At 36.0% G+C, this 21,391-nt stretch overlaps 1 protein-coding gene across 2 annotated transcripts in view; it reads left to right on the top strand.

Annotated features, from left to right (window-relative positions):
• NETO2 (neuropilin and tolloid like 2) overlaps window positions 1-21,391 on the top strand; it is an 88,260-nt gene that overhangs the window by 20,175 nt on the left and 46,694 nt on the right. Inside the window, exons 2-6 of one of the 2 annotated variants that reach the window (XM_037816283.1) lie at window positions 116-172; window positions 2,257-2,397; window positions 3,091-3,339; window positions 5,890-5,913; window positions 6,018-6,145. In XM_037816283.1, coding sequence (XP_037672211.1) covers window positions 116-172; window positions 2,257-2,397; window positions 3,091-3,339; window positions 5,890-5,913; window positions 6,018-6,145 — 599 coding nt within the window. Of the gene's footprint in view, window positions 1-115; window positions 173-2,256; window positions 2,398-3,090; window positions 3,340-5,889; window positions 5,935-6,017; window positions 6,146-21,391 lie in introns of both variants that reach the window. The other variant, XM_037816282.1, reaches the window with a different exon arrangement.

Below are 21,391 nucleotides of genomic sequence, written 5' to 3'. Positions count from 1 at the left end.
TTAGTAAGAAATACTGGTTTTAGTTAAACTTTTATCCATCTTATTTTCCTTTTAAACATAGTTAAATGTACTGTAAATTCACATTTTTAATTTCTCTTTTCTATTATTTCTCTAGTGTTGTTAATAACAATACTTGTAGTGGAAGGGATTGCTGTGGCACAGAAGACCCAAGGTAAAGTACTTACAGTGGAACTTACGGCATGTTGAGGACAGTGGGGTAGCTTATTTGAAAGGTTTGCAACTTTTCAGTACTATTTCCTTAATCCCTCTGGAATGTTCCAGTGATCTCTAAGGCCTTCTGTCAGCATAGCAGCCTCGAATTCACTGGGTTCAGCGGTCACTAATTACAATAAATTGTCAACAGAAAGTCTTGCCTTGATAAATATTTTTAAATGGCATCTCTGGTAGCTCCTAGCACACTGTGGATTATGTCAAAAAATTAAATGCGATTTATGCTTTATCATTAAGCAAAAATAAAAACCTCTTTTCCAGTGTAGACAGTTGAAACAGTTCCATCAATATCTTGTTCAAAGCCCTTTTTTTTCACTTTTTTTACATTGTCACTCACAGAACTTTTTTAATATAGAAATTTTGTTGTTTTCTTTTTCCTTTTTATCCTATTTAATTTTTAAAATTTCCTTTCTTCTGTTTTCTCTGTTTTGTGTCCTGTTTTTTGGTTATTTGCCCTCTTGGTTATTGGGTTTTTTAAAAAAATATTTTCTGTTTTCCATCTCTTTTTTGCTCTCCTTTTTGGAAACTTCATTTTATCCTGTAGATCAGGAATAGGAAAACTTGTTCTGTAAAGGGCCAGATAGTAAATATTTTAGGCTTTATAGGTCTTACATTCTCTGGTGCAGACTACTCAGCTTAACATTATAATATAAAAACAGCTATATGTCTATACAAATAAACTGACATGGCTTTATTCCAATAAAACTTTATTTACAATAACAGGGAGCCAGCCAGATTTGGCCCAGGGCTGCAGTTTGCCAACCTTTACTCTAAACTTTCTACACGTTTTTTCATTTCTTCTATTTTTAGTAGCTTTCTTTTTGTTTTCTGAGTTTCTTTTTTAAGAGCATCCTGCTCTTGTTTTATAGATAATACTATCTTTTGTTTTGTGTTGGTATTTTTGTTGTTTTCTATTAATCTTATGTAGTCTTTGTTGCCTCAGAGCTGCTTTTTTTCTGATTGTTTCTTATTTGAGGCTTTCCTCAAACATTATTCATCTTTATGTGAGGGGCACGAAAAAGCAGACCCTAAGTTCTCTGCAGATGTAGTTATGGCTTGTCTGTGGCCCTCCGTGTTGAGTGATCTGATACTGAGGAACCCCCTGAATCTGTATCTTTGGGTCTTTTTCGTTGGGCTGATGAGATTCCCCAGAGAAGAATCTTTCCGTTTCCTTTTGGAGGACCCGTAGCTGTCTGCTAGGTTTTGGAGAGCTCAGTGTGGGGAGGAGGCTGGGAGTGTCATTCAGGATGTTAACTTTGAGCTCATCTCCCTGTTGTCGGTGTGCCTGGTGTCTCCCCAGTCCAGAAACCCTCTTTTACCTTCTTCACAGAAATAATGTCCAGTTTTCTGATGCGATGATAGAACAGCAACTACATAGATTTGTGGAACAGGAGAGAGTATTGGATGGAGATAAAATGGATTTTAAAACAGACTTTTAACCAAGCCTCATGTTCATGTTTTTAAAAGCCCAGTTTTCCCCCACTTCCTAACACCTGCTACCACCAATTGTTATTTTATCTTCTTCGTACTTTCAGGCTTATGCCTTTTTAAAAACTCCCTTACCATTGTTTAAGTGAGGTTTAAAGAAGGAGCAGAGCCAAATGCATATGTTCAATCTATAGTCTTTAATAAAACCTCCCTATAACTTACGAATCTTATTTGACTTTGTGTTAAACTAAATATAGGTGTGCCATATCAGAGGTAAACTATGAGATACTCTTTATTATGTCAGCTGGGTTTTATTTAACTTTGTTGAATTGTCAGATTCTCCCACATGGTTTTTGTCTCTAAAAGTTGGAGGATTTTATTTCCCATTTCTCTCCCATGGCAGCAGCAGGCACAGTATACAGTCGTCTTTCTCTTTCACTTCTCCTATATTCAATTATTGTGCTAAAGTTGGCAGGGGTTCTTAAAAATATATCTCTGTAGTATAGAGGGGGCAATTGTTTGGGGGAAGTTGTGGGGAAAAGAGAATGATATTTTCTTTTGTTGTAATTAATATTTGAAATGCTATTTTCCCCTAAGATGGACAAAACATTGGAATCAAACACATGCCTGCAACCCAGTGTGGCATTTGGGTTCGGACCAGCAACGGAGGTCATTTTGCGTCACCAAATTATCCTGATTCATATCCACCAAACAAGGAGTGTATTTATATTTTGGAAGGTATTTGACATAATTCTGTCTTTTAATGGGTGATTTTTTACTTTATGGTAAAACTAAATATGTAAATAAAATGCTCTATTTAAACTAGTTTGAACAGAATTGAAGCATGCATTTGGATTAAATTCTGGTAATTGTAAATATTTCTGCATGTTGACTACATTAACAAAATAATAGTTGAAATTTTATAGGAAGTTTGAATATCCTAAAAATAGTTTGAATTGCATGAGAATTTAATTTAACTAGGTGAATCAGTATATGTGTGAGAAACTTCTCTGATGAAATAACTTTCTAAAACTTACTGGCATCCCATCTTAGGCTTTATGCAAATTTATGTCTATATTTACCTTGTTACCTGCATTGCTTCAGATTATTTTTCTACGTGTCTCATGAACTAAGAGCTGTAGCTCATAAACTTATAAGAGTTGGCTCCAAAACTTCAGTTTTAATCAATTAAGTGCATTTGACTAGTTTAATAAATACCATATGCCAAAGGGAAAAATTACCATAGTTCTTCAAAAAAGTACCATTAACATAAAAATAACATTTATGACTTGTGTATATAACAGTCACTTCCCCTTATTAGCCCATCTATGAAGCAGTAACAGAACAGTTGTTTTGTCTTTCTCATTTTTATCAGTACATTTATAGTCTTTCTTGGTTGTGTTGTTCTGATACGTTTACCCTATTTTCTAGCTGCTCCACGTCAAAGAATAGAGTTGACCTTTGATGAACATTATTATATAGAACCATCATTTGAATGTCGGTTTGATCACTTGGAAGTTCGAGATGGACCATTTGGTTTCTCTCCACTTATAGATCGTTATTGTGGTGTGAAAAGCCCTCCATTAATTAGATCAACAGGGAGATTCATGTGGATTAAGTTTAGTTCTGATGAAGAGCTAGAAGGACTTGGATTTCGAGCAAAATATTCATTTATTCCAGGTAAAAAATAAATTATCTTTTCAGTTGTTTAGTTATCTCACATTATGATTTTAGAATCTTAAGATTGGAAAAGAGATAAGCTGATCTATTAATCAAAATCAAGACTTTAAAGAAATTAGCAAGGTCAAAGAAAATGCGTATCATCAACAAGTAAAACACTTAACAAAAACTGGAAATCAAACCATATCACTAAATTTTGAAGCATATTACAGATTGTGGCCCATTTTTGTCTTAGATTTCTTTATGTTTTATAGCATATACTCAAGGCCAAAAACATCAAGGTAAATACCTTTTTGTAAAATCATTTCGTATTTCATAATTGATTATGAAAACAATTGTCTTGTTTTCATAATAAGGAAACAGTTGTTTCAAAATAGGAATAACTGCTGTGTTAGTTTCCTGAGATTGCCATAACAAATTGACACAAACTCAGTGGCTTCAAACAATAAAAATTTATTACCTCACAGTTGTGTAGGCTAGAAGTGTGAAATCTGGCAGGGCTACCCACTGCTCCCTCCAGGGGCCCTAGGAAAATCTGTTCTTTGCTTCTCCAGTGTCTAGTGGCTGCCCCACATTCCTGGGCTGGTGGCCATAGCCATCCAATTTCTTCCCCTGTCTTCACATCGTCTTCTCTGTGGGTCTGTCTTCTCCTCTTCTCAAAATTCTTAATCACTCTTTTTCCATGTAAAGTTAATACTCACTTGCCATATAAGGTAATAGGTTCCAGAGATTAAGACATGGGCATATGTTTAGAGGGGCCACCATTCAGCCCATTACACCTGTTCACCGATTCTGGTAAAAGCACTTTGTAAACTCTGTAGCCCTTTCCAGTGTAAAAGTATGTGCGTATCCCTAAGGAAGAAACAACAGAGAGGTTTAATTATTTTTCCTATCTTCAAAAAACTTACAAGAAGATGAAAAATAATTTAGCATAACAATTATATCATCTTTCTGTCTTTATTTTTTCACACAAGAAATTTAATTGAAAAATAATTAAAATGCATCTAAATAAAAAATTATACATAATCCCACACCCTTATATATAAAACCAGTGTTAACATTCTGATGTGCTTCTCTTCAGAGGTTTTTCTATATCTCTCTATTTTGTTGTACAAAACTGGGATCATACTATACACACAGCTTTATTACCTGCTTTTTATGCCAGAGCAACATAAAAAACCTTTTCTTTTTTTTGTCACTAAAAATATTATGAGAATTGTTAAGTGTTGCTTCAGTATTTGTCTCCTCAATGCCAAAAGGATAGCATTTTCCAAAAAGAATGAAATTTTGTCTTTTAACTGTTAGCTTAATATAGAATACATCTCAGAGACTGCTCTTTTTTATTGTAATTAAAAAATTACGATACGTGATTTTTATCATATTCCTAAGGTTTCTTCCAGATTTACCAACTCCTAGACAGAATTTATTCTATAAACATGACTTTAAATAACAATGCATGCAGCCATAGTTTGGCTGTGACTAATTGTATATTGCATATTTATTTTGATATGTGGATTTTTCTCCTCTTAGAGGTAAAATTGTGGGATACTGACCCACACTATAAAGGCAACATGGTAGGGTGAGAAAAGTTCCAAAGTAGATTTCTAGAGCATTAGAATCTCATCCTGACTTTGCCACTGTCTGATGGAGGAAAATCACTTAATCTCTCTTTAACTCAGTTTCCTCATCTATAAAGTATGATATATAATCCTGATATTACGCTTGTGAGCATTAAATTAGACATAATATATGTAGAAACTCTGAAGCACTATAAAAGGCAAATGGGAGGTGATGAAGTCTAAAAATCCTAAGCATTTTATTTGTCTATAAGATGTAAAGTTGCTATAAGATGTGAAGTTTCTCTCATGATATATAAAACTCAAAGGAAAAAAAATCTACTGGCCTTGAAAGCAAGCACCATTACATATGAAGTTGTCTGAGTTTGTTTTTTAATATTTAGAAATAATAAGATAATTGAGTTTTGTTTTTTTCTGTTGTTTCTTTCAAGCAGCATAAACTTATTTGTAAAGATCTGTTGCACGTGTAACGTTTTGTAACACTAAAGTATCAGTTATTTCACTTAATTGATTTAGTTAATAAAAATCAAATACCCTACTAAATCAAATTAGTTATTTTGGTATAAACTATTGCCTCTCAAACTTATAAACTACTTCACAGGGCAGAATATTCTGTGAATCCCCTAGTCATCTTTGTTTTCATTGCTACTGTGAAAAAACTCAGCAGAATAGAACATCTGCTGTTCCTTTTGATGGTGAATTGATGTGAGTTTTCAAGTAGCATCAATAAATTATTCTTTTATGATAGGACCCAAAGTATAAATGTTATCATTAAATAAACATTGATCCTGTAAGTAGGCAGGCTGCATATGTTCCTAAATAGCCACTGCCTAAAATCTTCACCAAAGAAAGCTGCTTTCTCTTGCCTTGCTGTTTATTAAATGGAGCATTAGGCATAACTTAAGATGTTACCTTGAAGTAAGTTTAAAATATCTCAAAACCAATGATTTTTTTTTTCTTTTTTCTGTTACAGATCCAGACTTTACTTACCTAGGAGGTATTTTAAATCCCATTCCAGGTTTAGTATATTACCTCTTTTTTCTCATGGCATTTTTTATTAGTCTTATTTTCCTTTTAACGTCATTCATTTATTCTTTCTAGATTGCCAGTTTGAGCTCTCAGGAGCTGATGGAATAGTACGTTCTAGTCAGGTAGAACAAGAAGAAAAAACAAAACCTGGCCAAGCAGTTGATTGCATATGGACAATTAAAGCTACTCCAAAAGCGAAGGTATTATTGTGTATTGAATCATTTTGGAAAAGAACATGATAAGACTTGATTCGTGTAGTGTTGTATTTTGGTTTGTGCATTTATTTATTTATTACATTGTTCTGGTTTGCTAGTGCTGCTGTTACACAAAATACCAGAAATGGATTAGCTTTTATAAAAGGGATTTATTAAGCTTCAAATGTACAGTTCTACAGCCATACAAGTGTCCAAACCAAGGCATAAACATGAGTATACCTTCACTGGAGAAACGCCATCTGTTGATCTCGAGTTATGTTCCAGCTCCTCTCTCAGCTCCTGTGCATTCTTGGTTGATTCTTCCAGGAGATTTCTCTCTAAGCAACTGGGGGTCATGTCTTAGCATATCCCGGGGCAAACTCTGGGCTTCATCTTGTAGCTAAACGTCCTTCTGTCTGCATCTCCAAGTGTTTCTAAGCATCAGTGTCAGCTTTTAGCTTTCCTCCAAAATGTTCCTCACAGCTGCTCTGAGCTCCTTCTGTTTCTAAGGTCTTTTACAGGACTTCAATGATTAAATCATAACCCACCCTGAATGGATGGGGTCCATATCTCCATGGAAATAATTAAACGGTTCACCCACAGTTGGTTGAGTCACATCTCTATGGAGTCACTCAATCAAAAGATTCTAACCTAATCAACAGTAATACGTCTGCCCCCACAAAACTGCATTAAAGAATATGGCCTTTGGGAGAACATAATATCCAAACTGGCACATACATAAACTGATACTACAATGTAAAAACAGTTGATTTTTCACTTTATTGAACATCTGTTAAGGTCCCAGAACTGTTACAGTTAAACAACTTAAAATATAATTTTATTTTCAGAAGTATCACACATAAAGATTCTTAAAATCTTAAGAGCCATGGATTCATGAAACCTTTTTATGAGGAGGAAGACAGTCCACAGAAGGTCAGAGTGTCTTGCCAGCATCACAGAGTTTGGTCACAGCAGTGTCAAAACCAAAACACAAATATGTTGAGTCTACTTTTATCTTCGTACCATGTTGTACTCTGATAATAATATAGAGTTTTTATTGAAAAATACTGCAGGGAAGAATGTTTTTAAATAATTCTGAGCTTGAGATTAATTGTTAACTACTTTTGCTGTTTGTTTTCGATTTATTCTTCTAAGAATATCAGCAGTTAAAATTATATTTTGCCTGTGTAAAGAGATGAAGAGAGTGAAGGTGGGGGAAATACACATTTAAAGAATCATTAAAATCAGATTTACAGTTGTGATAATACAATGAATTTGATAACCTGAAAACTTACCTGTTACAAAATACCTGGAAATATTGGATAAAATATTAAAAATATCGTTTTAAAAGCATAGATATATTCCAAAGAAAAGGTATTTCTTTTGGACTAGAAAAGAAGATAGATAACTATAAATAGAGCAGTTAACTGAAACTGATAGTACTAATGCCCCTTGCTGATCTCAGTAGCCTGTCACTGCCCAGAGATAGATGTGCCCAAGAGTTTGATTTTAATGCCTACACTAACATGGGATAAAAAAAAATGCTTGGAGTTCATGTGACCACTGTGAGGCTGCCATGTGAAGCTGGAAGCCTTAAAGGGAAATGCTTCCTATGAAAGGGTAGATTAAAAAAAAAAAAATCTTCCACTAGCATAGATTGATGACAAAATTGTCTTTCTGGTCTTGGGCTCAGGGTGGGATTGGGGACTGGGATTGGAGTTTTCTCTAAGACTTTATACCTAGAAACTTCTTAGGGGGTGGAATATGAATTTACATTTTCTGCTTAATCCAGAAACTACTAAGCCCCCAAATTTAAATAATGGGCCTGGGCTCATAAAAACTTTTAGGCACTTTGCCAAAATAAATCCAAAATTGCCTTAGAGGCCACATGATTGCCACAGATAAAATATTGCTGAAGGTAACTGCACAGTCTAAAATTAGAAAACACAAATGCTTAACAACACAACAAATCATGTATTTCTTAGAGCCCCCAGAACTTCAGACGGTAGTATTATTAAAAAGAGAAACCATCAAAAGTTTTTAATATTTTAAATATTTTAATAAGTTTTAAATATCTGACCATAAGGAATCAAAAAGATAAAGAAAAAAGACCAGACACTTGAGAATACCAAATACAACTTCCACAGGTAGAAAGTATGGTTCTTGACAGATCTGAAGAAATTACTAACATACAGCACTGAAAGAGTGTGCCAGTATATTAAGAAAATTTTCAAGAATTGATGAAAGGTATAAAATACAATGACTCCCTAGCAAGAAAAAACATTTTTTGAATTGACACATCATTACATTAGACACCACAGACAAAATTTTAAATGACTAGAGAGGAGAAAGAGAGAGCCTACCAAAGAATTAAGATTTAAGAATGGCTCCAGAATCATCAATTGCAAAATAGAAGCCAGAAAGCAATAGAATAATGTCTTAAAAGCATTGACAGTCTAAAATTCCACATCCAACTAACCTGTCATTCTAGAATGAGGGAAAAGTAACATTTCTGAACAAAAAGAATAAATGGACCAAATTCTACAGTTGAAATCCAAATTATCCTTTTTTACAGGATAATTATAGGAAAATTTGAAAATACAAAAATAGGAAACAAATACCAAGCAGATACCAAAAGAGAGCTGATACAGCTATTACAATCAAAACCAGGTCGTAAATTCACCAGGAAAATAAAATAATTTAAAAATTTCTGTGTTAACCACTCTTCTCCTCAAAATGTAGAAAATGTAAATTGACATATCCATAATTATAGTACATAACTGCATTTACTTCTCTGTTATTAATAGATCAAGCAAAGATTTAAACAACACTTTATGCCTACTGGATATGGTATCTTACTCTCAACAACCAGAGAATATGCATCTCTACAACCATCCATGAAGCATTTACAAAAACTGATCCATACAGTTGGATAAAAAGCATTAGGTCAAACCGATTATGGTGATGAATGGACAACTATGAGATGATGCTGTGAGCCTTTGTGTACTATATGTGTGTGTGAATATATATCAAAAAAATTGCTCTAAAAAAGAAAGAAAAGCACTAGGTCATAGAAGAAATAATGATGGAAATTTGAACAAATTTAGAAGTCACTTAATAATGAAAATACCACATAGCACAAATTATGGGATGCTAGTAAAGCAGTACATCCCAGAAATTTATAAGCCTGAGTTCTCCCTTTAGAAGAAAAAAAAAAAAAAAGATGGAAAATTAGTGAGCTATGACTCACTTAAATTAAAAGAATGTCAGAATATATATAAAAAAGGTAAAAAAGCAGAAATTAATGAAATTTAAATAAGAGAAAGATGCAACAAAAACAAAGACTGGTTTTGTTTTGTTTTGTAAAAAATAATAGACAAACCTGGCAAGATTGATCGAGGAAAAAAAAGATAAAATGATATTGGAAATGGAAAGGATCTTTACCTCAACTAGAGCAAGGTAATCCTTTTAATAGATTAAAAACTATTATCACACAAACTAAAATAGACATATTAAATGAAAGAAAAAACATCTATTTATAAATGACTAGAGGGGAGAAAATAGGAATTTTGAGATTAAAAGAGATATTAAAAGACAAATGAGGCTTCCATTCATCTAAGGTGGCAGTGTATGACACTCCAGAGTACCATTTGCCCACAGAATTGTGGTGGGAGCTCATGGCAACTTGCTGGCCTCTCCTCTGACCCTAGCAAAGTGTGGAGCAACCTGCATTCCCCTTGTGGGTCCCTACCCCTATTTTGGAGGGAGCAGAGTAACACCTATGCATATATGCAGTGCCCGTAAGTTGGTGCCAGTTTATCGGGTGACGGTATGAAAGATCAAACCAGTTACCTCATCTCTGGCTCGCTCTCCTATAACTTGTCCTGCAGGCAGAAGCAGCCTGCAAACAGCTAAAGCAATTTTAAGAAACAAATGAAAGTGGTCTAGAGCAAAGGATTGCCAGCTTTAAGTCATAAAATAGAGTACCTGAAAGGAGAAAGTCTATTCCACAGGGAATAGAGGAAGTATTTGAATTCCTATAAATGGGTATTTCTAAGGCCACAAGCAAGCACAAGTCCAAGGCAAGACACGGGTTCAAAAAAGATGGAGAATACTTTGCACTTCACATTCACCTCGGGCTGGCCTTCTTGATGGAAGGTCTAAACGCTGAAGGTATCGAAACCACCAGCCAACCCAGACCCGATTCGCAAAGAGAGTAAAAGGTGTTTTTTGCATTGATTTGTTATTTAAGGTACAAACAGCTCGGGGACTAAATTCCCAGAGTTCACACTTTAAAATATTTAAATGTACAGTGTGCAGCAAAAGATTATATGACAAAGAGGAGGGGATTGGCTATCCAAAGGAACAAGATGAAAAGCTGGAAATCATCAACGAAGATGACCAGACTTTGAACATACCAGCAGACTTTTAAAAACATGGTCCTCAATATGCTAAAGGAGATAAGGGAAAACACTGAAAAGAACTAAAGGCTATCAGGAAAACAATGAATAAACAATATGAGAATCTCAATAAATATATAGAAAATATTTAAGGCACCAAACAGAACTACTGGAGTTGGAGTCAAAGACCACAATAACTGAAGTACATTCTATAGAGAGGGTTTCACCAGAAGACTGGAGCTGGCAGAGGAAAGAATTTGTGAACTAGAAGACAAGACAATAGAAATGACTCATGCTGAGAAGCAGAAAGAAAAAATGAAAAAAGTGAACAAAGCCAAAGGGGAAAAGACCTGTGGACACCAATAAACATACCAGTATATGAATTATAGGAATCCTAGGAGGAGGAGAAAGAGACAAAGGGGCAAAAGGAATATTTTGAAAGAATGGCAGACGTCCCAAACTAAACAAAAGACATGTATATGCACATTCAAGAATCTCAGCAAACCCAAACAGGATAAACTTCGATGAGAACCACCCCCACACTCATAGTAGTCAAACTGCTGTAAGAGTTTTGCAAGCTGCAAGAGAAAAGTAATGTGCTATATACAGGGGAGTCCCAATAAGATTAGATGCAGATTTTTCATCAGAAACCATGGAGACAAGAAGACTGAGGGGCAAAGTATGTAAAGTGCTAAAAGAAAAAAATTGCCAACCAAGAATTTTATATCCAGTGAGACAGTCTTTCAAAAATGGGGAGGAGGGGGAAGTTTAAGACATTAAGACATTCCCAGAAAAACAAAACTTGAGGGACTTTGTTACCACTAGGCATACCCTACAAGAAATGTTAAAAGGAGTTCTTCAGACTGAAAGAAAGGACAGTAGACAGGGGATTGAAGCAGCAGAAAGAAATAAAGATCCTCTGGTAAAGGTAACCATGTGGATAATTATAAATACCAATACTATTATATTTTTTGCCATATAATTGTATTTTAAATTTCTTACAGGTTGTAAAATGCAAATGCATTAAGTAATACTAAATATCTGGTTTAGGACATGAACTGAGGTATAATTTGTAACAAGTACCACAAAATGGTGTGGTATAGAACGATATATATGTATACTGTTGATAGTAAGTTGGTATCAAATCAACTGTGCTTAAACGGTAACTGCAAAGAGAATATATGAAAAATGCAGAAAGAAATAAGAAGGGACTCAAAATGGTACAATTCAAATAATCAAATAAATATGAAAGTATGCATTAAAGGAAAAATTGAGGAACAAAAAAGGTATGACTTAAAAAGACTAAGTAGCAAAATGACAAAGGAAATCCTGCATTATCAGTAGTTACTTGAAATGTAAATGGATTAAACTGTGCAGGCAAAAGGCAGAGATTGGCAGAAGCATAAAAAAAAGCACGAACCAACTTTATGCTGTTTACAAAAGACTCATCTTAAATTCAAAACCACATGTAGGTTGAGAGTTAAAGGATGGGAAAACATATACCATGCAAATAGTAAGCACAAGAGCTGGTGCAGCTATATAGATATCAGATAAAATAGACTTAGGTCAGAAACTGATATTAGGGAAAAAGGAGGTCACTGTATGTAGATAAAAGGGGTCAATTCAATAAGAAGAAATAACAATTATGAAATACATACCTATGCACACACCTAATGGCAGATTCACAAAATGTATGAGGCAAATATTGACAGATTGAAGGGAGTAAAAGCAATTCTACATTAATAGGAGGAAGCTTCAGTATACCACCTATCAATAATGGATAGAACAGCCAGACAGTAGATCAGTAAGGAAACAGAAAACTTGGACTATATAAAACAACTAGACCTAACAGACATGTATAGAACCTTTCACCCAACAGCAGCAGAATACATTTCTAGTGCACATGGATCATTCTCCAGGATAGACTACATGTTAGGTGACAAAACATGTTTCAGTAAATTCAAGTACAGTTATCCCTTCCACATCATGAGGGTAAGGGGTGTGGCACCCCCACAATCTGGTAAATCCATGTAAAAGTCTTTGGGCCCTCCCTTCGTACCTGAGAAGAAGTCTGAATTATTTCTTTTTCTTTTATTGGGTATTTACAGTACCTTACTGTAATATTTGTGTTAAATATTTGGTCATAGGCCATACATAGGTCAATGTTAAGTAAAAATACTGTATACTTGTTCTGTTTCATCTGCTGGCCTTCGCATGTCATCTGCAGCTTCCACAAAACTCCCCCAAAATTCCCATTTAATTTCTTATGCTGACCCATGATACTTTGATACCACGATGAGGAAAGTCGCGATGTAGAAAGGATAACTGTGTATTGAAATCATGCAGTGTATCTTACCTACCACATAAGAATTAAACTAGAAATCAATGAGAGAGAACTGGAAAATTCACAAATATGTGAAAATTAAACAGTGCATTATTAAGCAACCAAAGGGTCAGAGAGGAAATCAAAAGGGAAATTAGGAATACTGTGAGATGAATGAAAATGAAAAAACTCAGAAACTTACAGAAATGCAGCAGAGGCAATGCTGAGAAGGGAAATTCGTAGCTCTGATAACTTTTGTTTTTAAAAGGTCTCAAATTATTAATCTAACCTACTTGGAACTAAAGAAAGAAGGCTACACTAACCAAAAGTGAACAGAAGAAAGAAAGTAGCAAAGATTACAACATAGATAAATGAAACAAAATAAAAAAAACAATAGAAACAACAAAACCAGAAGTTCTTTGAAAAGATCAATGAAATCGATAAACCTTTAATTAGACAAAGGTAAAAAAAAAGGACACAAAAAAACTAAAATCAAAAATAAGGGGGAATTACTACCGAACACAGAAATATAAAGGGATTAATGGAGGATACTATAAACAATAGTACACCAACAAATTAGGTAACCAAGATGAAGTAGACAAATTCCTAGAAAATACACACACTACGTACACTGAAACCATGAAGAAATAGAAGATAACAATATACCAATAAAACTAAAGAGATTGGATCAGTAATCAGAAAATTCCCAACAAGGCCAGATGGCTTCATTGGTGAATTTTAGCAAACATTCCAAGAAGAATTAACACCTGTCCTGCTCAGAAATTTCCAAAAAAATCAAAGAGGAGAGAACACTTCCTAACTCATTCTATGTGGCCAATATCACCCTAACACCAAAACCAGATAAGTATACCACAAGGGAAGAAAATTACACAGCACTAACCCTTGTATGAGTATAAATGCAAAAATCCTCAGTCAACTCAGTTGATGCAGAAAAGGCATTTGACAAAATCACACACACTTTTTTGATGAAATCACTCAGAGAACTTGGAATAGAAGGAAACGTCCTCAACTTGAGAAAGAGTGTATATGAAAACAACAGGTAACATCCTTCCTAATGGTGAAAGACTGAAAGCTTTCCCTCTAAGATCAGGAACCAAACAAGAGTACCCATTATCACCACTGTTATTCAGCATTGTACTGGAAATTCTAGCTGGTTCATTTGGGCTAGAAAAAGAAGTTAAAGGCGCCCCAGATTGAAAAGGAGGAAGTATAATTTTTCCTATTTGCAGATGAAGTGATTCTATATACAGAAGATCTTGAAAAATACACAATAAACCTACTAGGACTAATAAATTCAGCAAAGTGGCAGATTAAAATATCAACATGAAAAGATTGCTAGTATTTCTATACACCTGTAATGAAAACCTGAAGAGGAAAAATTCTGTTTACAATAGCGATTAAAAGAATCAAATATCTAGGTATAAATTTAACAAAGGATGTAAAGGACTTATACATGAACAAATCAAGACCTAAATAAATTGAAGGGCATCTACATTAATTGATTGGAAAACTAAATATTGTTAAGATGTCAGTACTACCAAAAGTGATTTAAAGATTCAGTGCAATCCCAGTCACAATTCCAACAACCTTCTTTGGAAAAGAAGCCAATTGTCAGATAGATATGGAAGGGTAAGGGGCCCCAAAGCCAAAACCGTCTTGAAAAAGAATGAAGTTGGAGGACACACACTTTCTGATTACAAAACAACAGTAATCAAAACAGCATGGTACTAGCACAGGTACCTAGAAAGGGGATCCTTGCAAACTGAAGAGCTGGGTGCAGGGTTCCTGTTTGGGCTTTTTCCCCTTTCTCTCCCATGTCTAACAAAAGCCAGTGGAATCAGATTGAGAGTTCAGACATAAACCCTCACTCTGTGGCCAACTGACTTTCAACAAGGGTGCCAGGTCCACTCAAAGAGGAAAGAATAGTCTCTTCCACAAATCGTGCTGGGAATAGTCTCTTCCACAAATCACACTGGAAAAACTGGATAAGAATGGAGGTGGACTGTGACCTCGTACCGTATACAAGTCAACTCAAAAAGTATCAAAGACCTAAATATAAAACCCAAACTTTAAATCTTCTAGAGGAAAACATACGAAACATCTTCAGGACCTTGTGGTAGGCAATAGTTTCTTAGACTTTATGCCAAAAATGTTAGCCATAAAAGAAAATCTTCCTCTAGAAGACCTCTAAAAGGGTCAAGAAGATCCATGACAATTTTCAATAAAAACAAAGGGGGGGGGGCCTTACTCTTCAATATAAAGTTATGGTAATTGATGAGGATGAACTTGTCACTGGGATATACTGACTTAATTTGGATAAAGTACCCAAAGACAAAACTACACATGTACGGAAGCTTGGTATATATGTAGCATTCTAGATCAAAAGGAGAGACTGTTAATAATTGACACTGCAAATATTAGCTATCGGTGTTGGATCTCTCTCTCACAGGTCATAAAATCAGTTCCTAAAAGTTAAATTAAAAGTGAAGCTTTTAGGAAAAAATATAGGACAATATTTATAAGACTTTAGTTGTGAAAACAGTTTATTATAAACAAGAACAGTAGACACAACAAAACTTTAAGATAAAATTCACCAATTTAACTACATTAAAATAAATTTCTCAACTTCAGAACCAGCCAAGTTGGAGTAAACCCAATACAGCATACTTCTGATTACAACTGAAATATTTGGAAAGAGTACAAAATCAACTATAAAAGCATTCTGAAAAGTAACTACTAACAGGTATATCAGGAAGATAAGTAAAAACCTGAATAAAGACCCATAAAGGGAGTGAGATTCTGAACTGAGTGTGGGTTGATTCACAGAACCAGAATCTGGGAGAAAAACTAACAAGAAGATAGAAAAGGGGATTCTTGCAAACTGAAGAGCTGGGTTCAGGGTTCCTGCTGGGGTTTTTTCCCCCTCTTTCTCTCCCATGTCTAACCAAAGCCATCCCCAGTCATACACTGGTAATGCAGCAGCCACAGCAGCAATAAAAGACCAAGAGAAACCCTGTCTCTTTAACCAGAAGAACTGGGAAAAGATGATGATGTCTGGAGAGTATGGCAGAGAATACCTGTTGGTTTTTTTTCCTCTCCTTTCAACATCTAAAAGGTCATCTCAAGTCAGTCGAAACTTGGAACAGGATAGGAGACTTAAACCCTGAAGGAAACTTGTCTTTCTGTCCATGGGAATATAGAAAAGGGGTTTATGTTGTCAGCAGAATATGAGAGAAGTTTTGGAGATGAGAGAGCTAGAGAAGAGACTGAATTAATTCTGTCTTACCCCTGAGCTGTCTATGCATGAAATAGACCCAAGGAAACATCATAAATTTGTTGGGAACTGAATCACTAAACTACCGTCTGAGTCCCTGCGAAGGGCATATCCTGAACAAAGTTGTTGCGAAGTCCCTGAAAACTGAACTGATACTGGAACTACCACCGATATAAAGTGAGGTAGAACTTGAAGTCTCGGAATCTAACTGGGTAGATTGCCTGCTAAAACAAAACAGTCAAAACCAAATATCCTCCAGAGATTTTTACCAGGACCCACAGTCTCACAGCATTATATTAAAAATACTGGATATGAAAAAAATTACAAAGAAACATAGAAATCTTATTAATTCCAAAAGGAGAAAATCAGCAGATGATAATTCCAACAACCCAGAAGTTGGAATTATCAAAGATGCTAAAGCAGCTATTCTAGCCATATCCCATGAGGTTAAGCACTCTTGAAATGAGCAGAAAGGCAGGTCTCAGCCAAGAAATAGAAACCATAAAAAAGAACCAGGTGGAAATTTCGTACCTGAAAAAAGGAAAATATGATATCTGAATGTTTTTTTAAAAAAATTCACTCTGGGCTCAATAGGAGAATGGAGATGGCAGAGGATAGTCAGTGAAATTGGAAGATAAATCAATAGAAAGTATTCACTATGATATACAATGAAAAAGGATAGGAAAATTAACAGAACCTTAGGGATCTGTCAGGCAATTTTAAAAATCTCAACATTTGAGTCCCAGAAGGAGAAGAGAAAGAGATTGGCACAGAAAATAATATTTGAATAAACAGTTGCTAACAGGTCCCATATTGGTGAAAGACATAAATTTACAAATTGAAGAAGCTAAGTGATGAACAAACTGGATAAACAAAACCAGACTTGGGCATATTGAAATCAAATGCTTGGTATCTGTGGTGGCTTGGAGCTATGTACCTGAGAGAAACATATTCCTTAATTCCTGTGGGTTTTAATCCACTTAGCCTAGGACCTTCTGATAAGGTTATATCAGTTAAGGGATAGCCCAGCAAATCAGGATGGGTCTTAATCATGTGACTGGAGTCCTTTATATACAGAATTAAATTCAGATGCACAGAAAGAAAGCCACAGGGAGCAACTAGAAGCTGGAAGTCAACAGGACCCAAAAGAGAAGCCAGGAGAGTCCACCATGTGCACTGCCATGTGACAGAGAAGCCAAAGACCAAGGATCACTGGCAGCCCGTGTTTTCTGGGAGAAGACATCACCTTGTTGGTGCCTTGATTTTGTACTTCTAGCCTCACATTCATGAGCCAACCAATACCTGTAGTTTAAGCCAACTCATTGCATAGTATTTATTTTAGCAGACAGGAAATTAAACAGTTTTTGGTATCGTAAAGTGGGGTGCTGCTAATACAGATACTTAAAATATGGAAATAGCTTTGGAATTGGGCAATGGGTACAAGCTGGAAGAATTGTAAGGTGCTTGATAGAAAAATCTAGACTGCTTTGAAAAGACTGTTGGTAGAAATATGGACACTGAAGGTACTTCTGATGAGACTTTAGAAGGAAATGTAGAGTGTGTTATTGGAATTTGGAAGAAAGATGATCCTTGTTTTAAAGTGGCAGAGAACTTGGCAAAATTGAGTTCTGATGTTGAATGGAAGACAAAACTTAAAACCAATGAACTTAGATATTTGGCTGAGATTTCCAAGCTGTTTGGAAGGTGCAGCCTGGTTTCTCTTTGAAGCTTATAGTAAATTGCAAGAGGCAAGGGGTAAACTGAGAACTGAATTCTTAAGCACATAGAAACCAGAAACCATCAGGTTTGGAGAATGCTGAGCCTATCCAGATAGGCTCTGAGACTAGGGCCAGAAGCAGCTCAGGAAAGTCCCTTCCTAGAGGATAGGGCTCCATGTGAGGGTTTAACTGAACTGTTTGTTAAAGAGGATATGGTAAAACATGGATCCAGTTAGCCATTTCAGTGGAAGTTAGGATTTGGAAATGCAGTTATACAGGAAGGATCTGTGAAAAGTTCTATTGTCTGATGGTTTGGGCCCCTGTGAACTGCACGCAAAGCCGACAAGGTTTTTTGCAGAGTTTTTATGAGCAGAACCATTGCCATAATGGACTGAAAGGGACAGAGAAGGGCTGAAATGAAGGAAGAATGACTTGAAGGACAGAACCATGGAAGCCAAGGTCTGGACTGAAGCTGTCTCCTTTGGTCGAGAGAGCAGACCCAAAGCATGTGTGTATAAAGGGCAGGTTCACCTGGGTTTGGAGGGGGCAGGCCATCTTTCCCAGCACTTGGGGGGGGTGGGCCTTGCCCTCTGCTCAGGAAGGGTGTTGCTACCCCAGTGCTCAGAGATGGTAGGGGCTGTGTCCCAGCATTTGCAGAGAGCCTGGCTGCCATCCTAATGTTCAGAGAGGGTGGGGCCTGTGCCTGGCATTCATGGACACTGCCATCCCAATTCTTGGAGAGGATTGGGTCTTCAACCCATTGTTTAGAGAGAGCATGGCCATTGCACAAGTGCTTGGAAGGGTTGGGGCTGCGCTTCCTCAGGCCTGGAGGACAAAATGTTGGCCCATACATGACTCTCAGGCCTTGAAATATGATGGAGTTTGCTCTGCTGGGGTTTGGAATTGTTTGGGACGTGCGACCCAATTTTCTTCTAATTTCTTCCTTCTGGAATGAGAATGTTTATGCTATGCATATCTCCATTGTATACTGGAAGCTGGTAAGTTGTTTTCTAGGTTTTGCAGGTCCGCAGATAAAGAATAATTTTGCCGCAGGATAGACCATACCCATTTCAATTTTTATGAGACTTTGTACTTGGCAATTTTATTGAAATGACTTAAAGCCTTTGGGATGTTGTGATGTAATTAATGTAATTTGTATATGGGAAGAACATGTCTTTTGAGATCCAGAGGGTGGATTGTGGTAGCTTGGTGCCACAGAAAAACATGGTCTTTAACTTATCCATTCCTGTAGGTGGGAACCCATTGTAATTAGGACATTTTGATGAAGTTACTTCAGTTCAAGTGTAGCCCACCTTAATCAGTATGAGCCTTAGTCCTATTATTGGAGGACTTATAGAGAAGGCCATAGAGAGACAATCCCTAGAGAGCAATCAGAAGCTGGAAGGCAACAAAACTCAGAGGAAAAATAAGACATCACAGTTGCATTTGCCAAGTTATGGAAAAAACAAGGACCAGAATTGCCAGCAGCCAGTCTCAGAACGCCACAGCCTTCAGGGAGAAAGCATCACTCAGTTTTGGACTTATCCTGGCCTCAATACCACGAGCCAATAAATTCCCACTGTTTAAGCCAATTCATTTCGTGGTACTTGTTCTAGTTTGCTAATGCTGCGGAATGCAAAACACCAGACATGGATTGTCTTTTATAAAAAGGGGGTTTATTTGGCTACACAATTATAGTCTTAAGGCCATAAAGTGTCCAAGGTAACACATCAGTAATTGGGTACCTTCACTGGAGGATGGCCAGTGACATCCGGAAAACCTCTGTTAGCTGGGAAGGCACGTGGCTGGCGTCTGCTTCGAGTTCTGGTTTCAAAATGGCTTTCTCAAAAATCAGTAGAAAAATGGGAGTAAAAACTAAATGACAAATAGGGTGGGATGGGGGGATGGTTTGGGTATTCTCTTTTCACTTTTATTTTTTATTCTTATTCTGATTCTTTCTGATGTAAGGAAAATGTTCAGAAATAGATTGTGGTGATGAACGCATAACTATATGATCATACTGTGAACAGTTGATTGTATACCATGGATGACTGTATGGTTTGTGAATATATTTCAATAAAACTGAATTAAAAAAAAAAAAAAATGGCTTTCTCCCAGGACGTTCCTCTCTAGCAAGCTTTCTCCTCTTCAAAACGTCACTCACAGCTGCACTGAGTTCCTTCTCTTTGAGTCAGCTCATTTATATGGCTCCACTGATCAAGGCCCACCCTGAATGCATGGGGCCATGCCTCCATGGGAATAGCTCATCAGAGTCATCACCCACAGCTGGGTGGGGCACATTCCAAGCAAATCTATTCAGCACCAAAACGTCTGCCCCACAAGACTACATCAAAGATAATGGTGTTTGGGGGACACAATACATTCAAACTGGCACAGAACTTGTTTTAATAGCCAGGAAATTAAAGCAATATCAAAGATAAAGAAAAAGTTAAGAAAAGCCAGAGAAAAATGATGTATCTTCTATAAGTGAACAATGATTTGAATGACTGAATTTCTCACCAGAAAGACAGTAAATCAAAATCTTTAAAATGTTGAAAGTAAATAACTATGAATCCAGAATTTTATATGCAGCAAAAATATGTTTTCAGGAATGAGGGGAAACTACAGACAAGCTCAGATGAAGACAGGCCAAAAGAATTTGTTCCCTGCAGACTTGCTATATAAGAAACACTAAAGAAACTTCTTTATGTACAACAGTAATGATACTAGAAAGAATGAAGGGAAGCAGAAACGGTAAACACAATATCAGGACAGAATAATAGGATATCACTACAGACCCTACAGACACTAAAAAGAAAAATAAGAAAATACAGCAAACAACTCTGTGCCCCAGAATTGGACTGGTTAGATGAAATGGAGAAGTTCCTTGAAAGCCACAACCAAAACTCTCCCACAAACAAATCTGTGACCTGAATGGTTCTATACCTATCAAAGACAGTATAGATTGTAAAGCTGTAGTAATCAGAACAATGTGCTACTGGGAAAGGACAGACATATAGATCAATGGAATAGAGTAAAGAATCCAGAAATAGATTCTCACAATTGGCTTTTATTATTGTGGCAGAATGTACATAAGAAAATTTGTCATTTTAACCATTTTTAATTGTACAGTTAATTCAGTGGCACTAATTACATTCAGTGTTATGCAGCCACCACCACCACACCACACCACCCTCATTTATTTCTGAATCCTGTTCATTACCCAAAACAGAAAGTCTGTTTGGTTTTATTAAACACTAACTCCCCATTCCTCCTCCTCTCCAGCCCCTGGTAACCTACTTTCTGTCTTATGAGTTTGCCCTTTTTGAATTTTCATGTAAGTGGAGTCAAACAATATTTTTCCATTTATATCTGACTTGCTTTTCTTTGTTCATTCACAAAGTATGTATTGGAACTTTGTTCCTTTGTATGACTGGATAATATTCCATTTTATATATATATCAAATTTCTTTTTTATCCATTCATCTGTTAATGGGCACTTGGTTCTTTCCACTT

This window comes from Choloepus didactylus, chromosome 22 (assembly GCF_015220235.1).
Source record: "Choloepus didactylus isolate mChoDid1 chromosome 22, mChoDid1.pri, whole genome shotgun sequence".
Lineage (NCBI taxonomy): Eukaryota > Metazoa > Chordata > Mammalia > Pilosa > Megalonychidae > Choloepus > Choloepus didactylus.
Note: the sequence above shows the minus strand (reverse complement) of the source record. Positions and strands in the feature narration are given on the sequence as shown.